We start from the raw sequence: 11,137 nt of genomic DNA on the forward strand, positions 1-11,137 counted from the left end.
CTATGAGCAGACGTTGATTTATTCATCAATCCCTACGGCTAGACGATTATTTAGATTATTTTTAGTCATATCTCTTCAGAGATGCGTTGACGGATCGAAATCAATCAGTGAAAGCGATTCTTGAAGCTGGAGGCAAAACAAGAAAAATAACTATGAAGTAACAGTTATACACAAATACATTGAGTTGTGACCCTTTCATGTAAATGTTATTAGCAGCAGTATTAGTAGTAGTATGAAAATGCAATATTAATAAATGCAATACATTTTATAGAGGTTTTACCTGTGTTGAGAATTATTTTGTGAGTGTTTTTTTGTAAGAAATCAGCTTCTGATAGGAACCTCACCACCACTCCAGTGCCATGTGATAACTTAGCTTAGTTTTTATATTTTATATACAGCACTGTATGTGTGTCTCCTCACCATATACCTCATTACCATTAATTCAATTCCTGTATGTAAGGCAAGGACTGAGGGAAAATGAAAATACAGGTAACCCATTAGTAATTAATCCAGAATTATCAAATAATTCTGCAGGAATTACTAAGAACCTGAAACAGTATTCTAAAGTTAAAATATAGGGAACCCATTAGTAATTAATACAGAATTATTAATAAATAATAATTATTACATCATTTTGACTCAAATCAAACTTACACTCTAAAAAAAACCTATAAAAGTAATCATAAACTTTGTAAAATACACAACACAACTTGTTTACAATCTTTATTTCAGATGAGAACATTTAGATGTTAGCACAACTACCCAAGACTAAAAAACAAAAGACAAATATGACCCAACAGCTTCATCCCAGTGTTTCGGTAAATAAATAAATAAACACCATTTTACAGAGTGTACTGTATCTGTAGTAAGTTGGATAGTTATGGCAAGACGGTGGAGTTGGGGTTCCTTTCCGAAGCAGACTTCCTACAGAACATGCGCACAAAGCAATTATCATACAGGCAAAAACTTATGTACAATTATAGTAACAAGTCCTTTTGGGTGTGCAGCAAACAAAATGCATATTTCATTTCCATTATAGGCTAATAATAGGACTAATTGATTTGATTTCAATTGATTTGATTGATTTGATCTTTATTATCATTGCATATGCTTATACAACGAAATTATGTTAGAGCAATCCAATTAGCAGCATTGAAGTAAACATTTACACACATTAACATTATGATACATTCAACCCATAATATAAATACTCTAAAAAATATTAAAAATATAAAAAACCTAAAACACAAGCTATTGCACAGAGATCATTCAATTGTGCCCATAGTCCATTAACCACATTTAAGACACTCAAAATTCGAAGGGCCATTATTGCATAAAGTCCGTTATTGCAATTGGCCCATGTGTTACAGCTTGTCTGCACATATAAGTTATGTATATTGTATGTTGTGTAAGTGTCAATGTACATGTTTTATAGGGAAACTGAATGTTAGTGATGTTGGTAGAGGTTACTATGATTTCTGCAGCCTGTCCACAGCTCTGGGGAAGAAACTGTTCTGTAGCCTATTAGTGTGTGTTCTTGGAGTTCTCAGTCTACCTGAGGGGAGGGTGGTGAAAAAGTAGTTTCCGGGGTGTGAGGGGTCCTGCTGGATGTTTGTTGCCCGTGTGTAGAGACGATTTGAGTGGATATCACACAAGTTTGGAAGTGGGGAGCCAACAATCCTTTCAGCTGTCTTCACAACCCGCTGTAAATCTTTTTTGTCCGCAACAGTGCAACTAGAATACCACACAGTACAGCAGTATGTTAAGACACTTTCTATTGTGCAGCGGTAGAAGCTGATCAGCAGCTTCCGGGGAAGCTTGTTGCGTCTCAGGGTCCTCAGGAAGAACAGTCTCTGCTGAGCTCTCTTAATAATGCAGGTGGTGTTCAAGCTCCATGTCAGGTCCTCAGTAATGTACACTCCCAGAAATTTAAAACTTGAGACTCGCTCGACCTCCTCTCCATTAATACACAGACCATTGTGGGGTGTTTTTTTGCTTCTCCTGAAATCTATTATAATTTCTTTTGTTTTTTTTGTATTTAGAATGAGGTTATTGTCCTTGCACCAAGTAGTTAGTATCTGGACCTCCTCTCTGTATGCAGTTTCATCATTGTCAGTTATGCGTCCCACTAAGGTTGTATCGTCTGCAAATTTAATGAGGGTATTTGAATTGTGGGAGGAGGTGCAGTCATATGTAAACAAAGAGTAGAGTGCTGGACTAAGAACACAGCCTTGGGGGACCCCAGTGCTGACAATGATGTTTTGAGAGCAGTGGTGGTCAAACCTGACGTGCTGGGGTCTATTACTGAGAAAGCTTTCAATCCAGTGGCAGAGAAGTACTCCCAGACCCAGTGTTTGCAGTTTGTTGACCAGTTTTATTGGATTTATGGTGTTGAACGCAGAACTATAATCCACAAACAGCATCCTAACGTAGCTATTGGGATTTTCCAAGTGTGTAAAAGCTGCGTGCAGTGCAATTGAAATAGCATCGTCTGTGGATCTGTTGATCCTATATGCAAACTGGTGTTTGTCAAGATCAGGAGGGATACATGCTTTGATATGGGACAAAACCAGTCTCTCAAAGCATTTCATAATCACTGGGGTGAGAGCAATTGGCCGGTAATCATTCATGCTGGTAATAGCAGAGGTTTTGGGTATGGGGATTATAGTAGCAGTTTTCAGACAGGTGGGAACAGTGGCCTGCCGTAACGACAGGTTGAAGATGTGTGTGAATACTGCAGTGAGCTGATTAGCACATGCCTTCAATACTCGTCCTGAAACGCCATCTGGTCCTGTTGCTTTATTGCAGTTGATGTTGGATAGTACTCTCTTTACCTGATAATTCTGGAGAGTGAATGGCTGATCGCTCTCTGGAAAGCTGGTGTCTGCATCTGGGTCTGACCTCCTGCTAGAGCTGTCCTCAAAGCGGGCAAAGAATGTGTTTAGCTGATCAGGAAGGGAGGGGTCAGTGGAGGATGGATGACTGTTGCTCTGCTTATAGTCAGTGATGTTCCTTACACCTTGCCACATGGCACGGGGATTATTTTCATTGAAGTTATCCTCAATCCGTTGTTTATACTTCCGCTTGGCTTGTGCTATGCCTCTGTTTAGGTTGGCCCTAGCCCTCCCATACTCCTCCCTATCTCGTGATCTCAGTGCTATGTCCCGAACTCTGAGCAACTCCCGCACTCTGTTGTTAAACCAAGGTTTCTGATTGGGGTACACCTTGATTTGTTTTTCCAAGGTTACAGTGGCTGTACAAAAATTGATGTAAGACAGGACTGTGGTGGTGTATAGCTATATGTATAATGGACTGTAACAAAGTTGCTACTGTAGTAGTACTTTGTACTTGTCCTTTTACTCAAGTCATTTGGAAAATGAATAGGCCTACTTATAATTTTACTGGTGTTATACACTATATTGCCAAAAGTATTGGATCACCCCCTTCTAATGAACAGGTTTGACTACTTTAGTAATTTCTATGAGTACAAATCTTAATATTTAAGCATATAATGATATTCTATGCAGGTGTGGATGGGAGAAGGTGACCACCTTCAGAGGTTTAAGGATTCACCAGGGAAAGAAGAAGTGTCAAGTGGGGGGCCAGCAGCAACATTGTTCTGCAACTGCAGGGCAGACAAGAGGAGCCCAAAGCCAGGTTGCTAACCACAGTGCTGAGGGTTCCAACGTTGCTGAGGGAAAGCAGGTAGAGGACACAGGAGGGTCCTTGGTCGACACGTATTCCTCTGAGGGTGGCACAGGAGAAAACACCCTTAGGAAATCAACATCAACAAACCCCAGCAACCAGGAGCCAGGCCAGAGGACAGAGAGGAAAGAACCTGGGCGGAGGAAGCTAATCAATAGGTCGAAAGCAAATCAGGTGGTAGTGTGGCAGCAGCTCGATAAGGACCTCAGCCTCATCCTAGAGCACTCACTGTGTGGCCAGGTGGAAGCCAACCTGAATTGCATTGGAGACATCCTGTACGAGGAGTGCAGAAGCAGGTTCGGAGTAGTGGCTGAGAAGCAGAAGGGCTCAAAGCAGAAGGGGAGGAGGGAGAGAAAGATTGAGCAACTGGTGAAGAGGCGATGCCAGCTTCGAAAGCAGTGGAGGAAGGCAAGTAAAGAGGAGAGGGAGGGCCTGAAGCCACTGTGGGAGGAGGTGAAGAAGAACCTAGCCAGCCTTCGGAGGGCAGAGCGCATCCACAAACGCAGAAGGTGGAAGGAGAAGGAGAGAAGCAACTTCTTCAAAAACCCCTTCAAGCATGCAAGACAACTACTGGAGGATAAGAGAAACGGGAAGCTGGAGATCACACAATTACAGCTGGAGAGTTTCATCAGGGAGCAGTACAGTGACCCAGCGAAGTCAACTCCACTGGGATCACCAGGTTATGTTCCTCGTCCAGCCCGCCCATCCTTCCTGTTCAATGCTGACCTTCCCAAACTCAGTGAGGTAGCAGAAGTTGTATGGAAAGCGAGAGCAACCTTAGCTCCAGACCCCAACGGGATATCTTATAAGCTGTACAAGTACTGCCCAGGGGTCCAGAGATATCTGTGGAACCTCATGAGAGTGGCCTGGAAGAACCAAGTCATCCCGTCAGTAGTTACAGTGTTTGTCCCGAAGGAAAACTCTACCACCATTAGCCAGTTCAGGAGCATCGCACTCCTGAATGTTGAAGGCAAGATTTTCTTCTCCATCCTGGCCAAGAGGTTGACCACCTACCTCATAAGCAATGGGTACATCGACACTAGCTGCCAGAAGGCAGGTGTGCCAGGCTTCCCAGGGTGTGCGGAGCAGATCCAGAGAGCAAAAAGAGAGAGAGGTGACCTGCATGTGGTGTGGCTTCATTTGTGGGCCACAGCCTGATTATTATAGTGACTATTTGCGTATAATTGTTCATTAGTAGTTACTTCATAGTTATTTTTCTTGAACCTTAACTAGTAGATAATTAATAGTAGTTCTTCAGGAGGTATGACAGAATACATTAGTTATTGATTAGCTAACTGTTACACAATCATAAAATTGTATTACATACTGATTAGTAGTTAACAGTAGTGAGTTAAGTGTTAATGAATAATCACATGTTAGTTCTTCAATAATTCCTTATTAGTTATGTAGTAAGTAAGAAACAGTATTCTAAAGTGTTACCAAGATTTCTTAGGCATCTCATGATGTAGTGTGTGAAATAATGTCTGTGTGCATGTGTGTAAAACAACAAACTGACGATTTATATGCTTAATCACTTGTAATTGTATATACATTGTTGTGATTAATTGTGGCTGGAATAGACCCTTTTTCTGTTAGTAAACATTGTGACGTTTTTCTGTGGGCTGGAGGCAGAAAGATCCCACTGACCGCTTCACTAACGCTAGCTATAATTTTTTTAACAATAACTGGAGAAATTCAGATTTTATTTGCACATGAAAGGTATAGCTGTACTGTCCAGGACCGCGATTGTTATTTGAAAAGGTTAACTTTAATGGACGAAACCAGATTGGCCGACCCGCATACTCTTTTACTCAAAGGATCTGACAGGATCCCCTTCAGTTGAGATCCGGTTGAATCTTTCTGCCTCCAGCTAAGCTCCGCTCACAGAAAAATGTCACAATGTTTACTAACAGAAAAAGGGTCTATATTCCATCAAAACAATAATCAAATTCATTTCAGATGGACAAAATCCAGTCCATTTTATTCATTTGAGATTTCACTGGGATATAAGACATTTTTGAAGAAAAGACAGTTGCAACTTTCCTTTCATGTCAACTTTCCATGAGATGCTAATCATACAGAGCCCCAGACACGACACGTTGAAGAAAAAATAAATATTGTGTCACAAATTAAAAATTTGTTCCCACAACTTGACTGTGGCCACATTTTATTAATTTGTTGATTTAATCATAATTTGCTCCCATGTTTTTATTTAGTTAAATCGTAGCCCACAAATTAGGCTATTAAAACGAGGGAATGAATGAACAAATTCTTAATTCATGGCCACAATGATTTTCATTTGCATGTCCTGTGCTCTGCTCTGTAACAAAAAAATAAACTAATTTGTATCCATCTGACACAATGAGGAAAACACAAATGTATGACAATGATGTACAATTGCTCAAAATGTCACATATAATGCATTGCACAAACCATTAGACAGTCAATGCTGACACAATGAGAAAAGAGAAAAGAAAAAACAAATCTGTGTTTTAGTTCAAGCCAACTCTTAAGATTACGCTCATACAAACAAATCCATTAGTTATAAACACTATTCATCCATTCATATCATTACAACCAAGTCTAGAGTGAATGCAAATTGGTAGATGGGTGTTTCAAATTATACAGTCTTGGAGCACTCGTCTAACAAATGGTGAGAAATTTCACTGACTATTACAGCAAGAACAGTCAATGTTATTGGGCAAACAAAAAAACAGATCCAAAAATAAGTGTATAGTGTTTTTAATTATTTGCACAAACACAAAGAAGATTTTTTTCAAGAAGGGAGGAGAACCCATCCTGACCAGTAGCAAGTCACCATTCTTTCTTTGAGATTCTAGTTTTATTTTGGAGGATTGAGCCAGTAGAATCAGAGACGAATCATCTCACTGGTGACCACTGGAGGGCTCAGTCCTTCAAGTGCTGAGCTCACAGCTGTGCCAGTCTGCAGAAAACTTGATAAGTGACTTTACTTTTATGCAAGAACATAGACTGGATTAGTATCATGTCTCTATTTTAACACCTTCCTCCTATTTAAACAAAAATCTTTGGCTTTGTTTTTATTAAAAATAACGTGAGCATTATTAGTACCTGGAGACCATGTCTCTTAACCTCTGCTATATATAAATAAGGCACTGAATGTTTCCCCAAATTCGCTGGAGGATGACCAGAAAGCCCAGGAAATAAAAGACTAGCGTGACAATCTAAAGGAAAGATAGAAAATAATCAATTACTGATGTATATTTCAATAAACCTTAAATACCACAGACAATTTTATCTAATATGTCTCAAGTTAGGTGTTCTTATTTAGGTGTCCAGAAAATGTTCTTGAGAACTTTGACTGAGACTCCAGATGCACACATTAGTTGATGAATGTACCTGTGTAGTGCTTAAGCCATTCTTTTCACACACTTTTCTGATGTCTCTACAACTCTCTGCTTGTCCACAAGTGTCCTCTATTGTCTCCGGCGTGGGACTCATCATCTCAGAACCCTCTGATTTTAGATCCTGATCTGCTTCAGGGTCAGGTTCTGGGGTCAGCACCGGTTCAGGTTCAGACTCAGGTTCTGACTCTGGTTCATCAGGTGTTTCCTCCACTTCTTCTTCAACTGCAAAATCAGAGGAATTGTGAAAATAAATGATAAGTTAATTTATTGGGTCTCTGATACTCACTCTCCATGAAATCCAACTGGCACAGAACTCTCTCCTCTGCATCAAAATCCACTCTGTAGTGATCCATCTTCTCATAGTCAGGATCCAGGGTCTCCTGAGTGAAGCAGTTAGATGCTATACCAACCCTTCAGGGAAAAGGAAAGAGACTGTTTTTGTTGGATTTAATTATTTCAACAGTCTTGCTAAATTTGCTAATAGACTTACTTCTCAATAAGATCTTGTGAGGTCTATAAAGCAGAGATAAAAATATATATCAAACACTGCATGCCTTTGGCATTCAAAATGTAAGATTACTGAGGAGCCCCACACAGAAGTTACAGTATACCTGCACAAAAGAAGCCATCTCTGGATCCTCTATTGTAGTCTGGGCTGCCTGGATCAACTTTGAGTTTGTGTCTACATGCTCACTATATGTCTGCAGTAAAGACTGGGTCCAGCCAGTCTTTTCTTCCTGTTCAGAAGTGATTTGTTGGGTCATGATCTTACGACGTTCCTCCAGAATGGCAGATAAGTGATCAAACTTCTCGCACAGAATCTGTTTCTGGATCCTGCTGTTTTCCTGTCAAAGTATAATTGTGTGCATTGGTTTTGTAGTTAATGGTTTTTTGATGTTATATTTACAAGACTTTGTAAAAGATCCATACAAACCTCTATGTTCCTGTGGAGTGCCTCTATTTCATTAACAAATGACTGAACACGTTCATTTGTGGAAACCAAAGTAGCAAGTCTGTCACTGAGTTCAGTCTATAAGAATTGAAATTATTTAGTGCAAGATGTGAAAATGTAACATGACGACACAAATATTTTGAAAAACACACCTTCTGCTGCTGGTAAACATCAGGCAGGGGAACTACTTGGCAGTTTTTGTGGGCCCCAAACACCTTACAGAGAGAGCAGGAGGTCACCTGACACGTGAGGCAATAAATATTAAGCTTCTCATCTTCATGCTCTGTACAGTTGAACAGTGCAGGAGGCTTCGGTGGAGGCCTAGAGCTGGAGACATTGATTTACAGTAAATTAAAGATCAGTTAAACACTTACTGTACTGACACAACTTTTGGTTTACAATACATCTTGGATCTTTCTCTATCATCTGACCTTTCAGACTCCTGTTTGTAAACATCAATAATGTTCTCCACGAGTAAATTGCGCTGCAGTCCATAAACTCCATGATGGTCCAAGACAACCTCACGCCGACAGGAAGGGCAGCGAAAACGTCCTCCTACCTGGAAGAGAGACGGCTATACATATTACTCAGCATGCTGTTCTTCAGCTGTCAGCAGTATTTGTGATTACATGTATCGACTGACAATTGAAACTTCACTTCAGATGCCTTTCTAAGAAACAAAAAAGTAGCATGGTTAACCAGACTGAATAACATCATCATCTCTTGGTTAGACTAATTGCACTTTCATGTACCTCCTTAGAGATGCACTGTTTGTACTACGGTAAGATGATCTTACTGAGCAGTCTGATTCTGTGCATGTGTGTGTCTATGTCTCTTGTCTTAATCAATAGATATAGTGGCGTGAAATAGAGTTTGCAAACAGAGGAGCTTGAGACTGATCTCACCAGGTATCCTAAAATAGTCAGACTCTTCAATAGCTCTTACGGGTCTAGTGTGAATCAGAGCACCGTCACTGGCTCAATTATAATGATGTCCTAAGGCATGATGGGAATTATTTATACACTGAATTATTTGCTATATATTTACAGAGATGCACAACTTGATATTCCTCAGGAATCAAGATGATAATATTTTTATGTCACTACTTCCTTCTTGGTTTCAGTTTCAAAAAGATACTACACTCACTCTGAGAGGTCAGAGGTCAAGTGTGTATGCAGTTATCAGGGTTGCGCACCAATTTAAGAATTGCAATCAAAATTTGAGTTTAAGGAAGTTTAATTCAAATTGAAATTCTAAGAAATTCATGTGAGCCCATGAAGTGTTATTTTGTAAAAGGTTGAGGTGTGAAAGGTTGCTGAATTATGAACATAAGCTTGACAGAATTTTTGAACATTTTATGTATGTATTTAAAAAAAAAAAAAGCTTTTATATGCTTTACTAATTTATGGACCAGAGTGGAAGACTGCATTTATTTATAATTGCATTATAGGTTGAATTTCAATCCAATTCAATTTCCTGTAGTGCATATTTAAACAACCCTGGTTCTTAAAAGAGCAGGGAGCAACTAACATTTTTTTAGCATCTCTTTGGACCACCTTACTAACTTACACATCAGCATAATGTGATTAATGCCATATATAACTATCTGATAATTATGATGTGATAGCACCTGGAAACGGTAAGACAAGCATGCAGATAAAAAGGTGCAGCCAGAGATGGCATTATTTTTCTCCCATGTAAAATGGCCACATGACAGATACACTGCTTGGCTTTTAACCTTTGCTTATGAGGAGGTGTAAGGGAAAACCGGTGAGGTATCAAAGTTAATTTAGGTGCAGAGGAGGAGAAGGGTTATGCAGACAAAACATATATCTGTTACAAGGGACTTTCATATCAACATGTCCATTGTGTGCTGCATGAACACTAAACCCCTGATGGCTCAAATGCATCAAATGTAGGCCATCGCCTATTTTTATACCTCAGATTTCAGACTGGGGATTGAGTTTAGACATTTGCAATCCCCACCTGTTGGCTTTCCACATGAAAGGTCGCTAGAAAACTGTCTGTGTTTGTGGTTACTGTGATACTGCAGTCATGACTTTAGAAATGACTCCATTAACTCCTAAAATATGTCTATAATAATAACTACAACTGTAAAGTTTTAATTATCGTTCCAATTGTATGAGAATATGGAAATTTAGACCACAAAAATAATTATAAAGAAATTATATCATTGGAATCAAAATGATTTTTTCCCAGGTGTTGATCAATTAAAAACATTAAATTGAACTCAGCCAATGAGAGTCCATCCTGCTTGAGCGTTTAAAGTGGCAGAGGACAAAACTGCAGCATGCACTTATAATAAACAGAATGTTATTATCCAGTGGTGTGGATGCTAATATAGTTAACGTTACTGAGATAAATGGGCATGTATGTACTCAAATGTACAAGCACCTTGACATGTTGTTGACCATCCAACTTTGCAAAAATTACTTATCGCTTAAAATTCAAATAGCACCTTAGAAAACACTTTGGGTTATGAAGGAAACTGGCAGCTCATGTCATGTACAGATATATGTGTATCAAGTGCACAGATGCTATTTTGAGAATTTATCATCTTATCAAAGGCTTGAAAAAGTGCTTGTAAACATGTTTTAAATGGTTCATACAAAATGTTTCTACATCCACAAATAAACCATCATGCCCTGAGTGAGTTGGTACACACCTGGTACAGTTCATTGGCACACTTGCGGCAGAGGTTGTGCAGACAGGGCAGAATGACCACTGGTTTCGTGAAGACCTCCACACAGATGGGACAGATGAGTTGCTTCTCCAGTGTCCCCAATGAGGGGTCTTTGTGGTAAGAGCGTATATCCAGTGGAAGAGACATGGCCGTGTGCCCCTGCTGACCCCACACTCACTGGATATTAAGACAGGAGAGCGAAACCACAGCTAAGGAGATGAGACGCCACCGTCTTCATGTCTCTGTGCTGTGTGGTTGTCCAGTCTCTCGAGGCAGCAGGCAGTCACTCTGCCCCTGTGCTTGAACAGCGCGATGGGGCCTGTGTTGGTTTGCAGCTGAAGATATGTATTTGTGCATGTGTGAGAGGGGGAAGGTGTCCGGTTTCTTGCT

The 11,137-nt window shown here is 39.9% G+C and overlaps 2 protein-coding genes across 4 annotated transcripts; one reads left to right on the plus strand and one right to left on the minus strand.

Annotated features, from left to right (window-relative positions):
* Positions 1 to 36: 36 nt before the first annotated feature.
* On the plus strand, positions 37 to 5,846 carry LOC306860403 (uncharacterized protein). Its single transcript, XM_079402079.1, has 2 exons — positions 37 to 157; positions 3,528 to 5,846. The coding sequence occupies exons 1-2, from the start codon at positions 153 to 155 to the stop codon at positions 4,861 to 4,863; spliced, it is 1,341 nt and encodes a 446-aa protein (XP_079258205.1). The 5' UTR covers positions 37 to 152; the 3' UTR covers positions 4,864 to 5,846.
* Positions 5,662 to 11,108, minus strand: LOC306860405 (tripartite motif-containing protein 54-like). Of its 3 annotated transcripts, none has more exons than XR_013783380.1 (10): positions 10,730 to 11,104; positions 8,475 to 8,617; positions 8,196 to 8,370; positions 8,026 to 8,121; positions 7,703 to 7,936; positions 7,582 to 7,604; positions 7,378 to 7,502; positions 7,084 to 7,313; positions 6,726 to 6,908; positions 6,433 to 6,659 (listed from the first exon to the last, which is right to left on the minus strand). XR_013783380.1 is itself a non-coding variant. In XM_079402082.1 (10 exons), exons 1-9 carry the CDS (start codon positions 10,892 to 10,894, stop codon positions 6,822 to 6,824), a joined length of 1,278 nt encoding a protein of 425 aa, XP_079258208.1. In that variant the 5' UTR covers positions 10,895 to 11,104; the 3' UTR covers positions 6,433 to 6,649; positions 6,796 to 6,821. The 3 variants fall into 3 exon arrangements, 2 of the variants coding, with proteins under 2 accessions (XP_079258207.1, XP_079258208.1); XM_079402082.1 differs by having other exon boundaries at positions 6,433 to 6,649; positions 6,796 to 6,908; XM_079402081.1 differs by having other exon boundaries at positions 5,662 to 6,908; positions 10,730 to 11,108.
* Positions 11,109 to 11,137: the final 29 nt, after the last annotated feature.

The sequence above is a fragment of the Barbus barbus genome, assembly GCF_936440315.1.
Source record: "Barbus barbus genome assembly, chromosome: 41".
In the NCBI taxonomy this organism is placed as follows: domain Eukaryota; kingdom Metazoa; phylum Chordata; class Actinopteri; order Cypriniformes; family Cyprinidae; genus Barbus; species Barbus barbus.

Bases quoted from the DNA above. Each gene is read 5' to 3' on its own strand.
- LOC306860405 (XM_079402081.1), bottom strand. From the start codon at position 10,894: ATGTCTCTTCCACTGGATATACGCTCTTACCACAAAGACCCCTCATTG. The intron at 7,937-8,025 runs GTTTGTATGGAT...ATACTTTGACAG, and splicing joins CACTCCACAGGAACATAGAG to GAAAACAGCAGGATCCAGAA. The intron at 6,909-7,083 runs GTACATTCATCA...TCTTTCCTTTAG, and splicing joins ATGGCTTAAGCACTACACAG to ATTGTCACGCTAGTCTTTTA.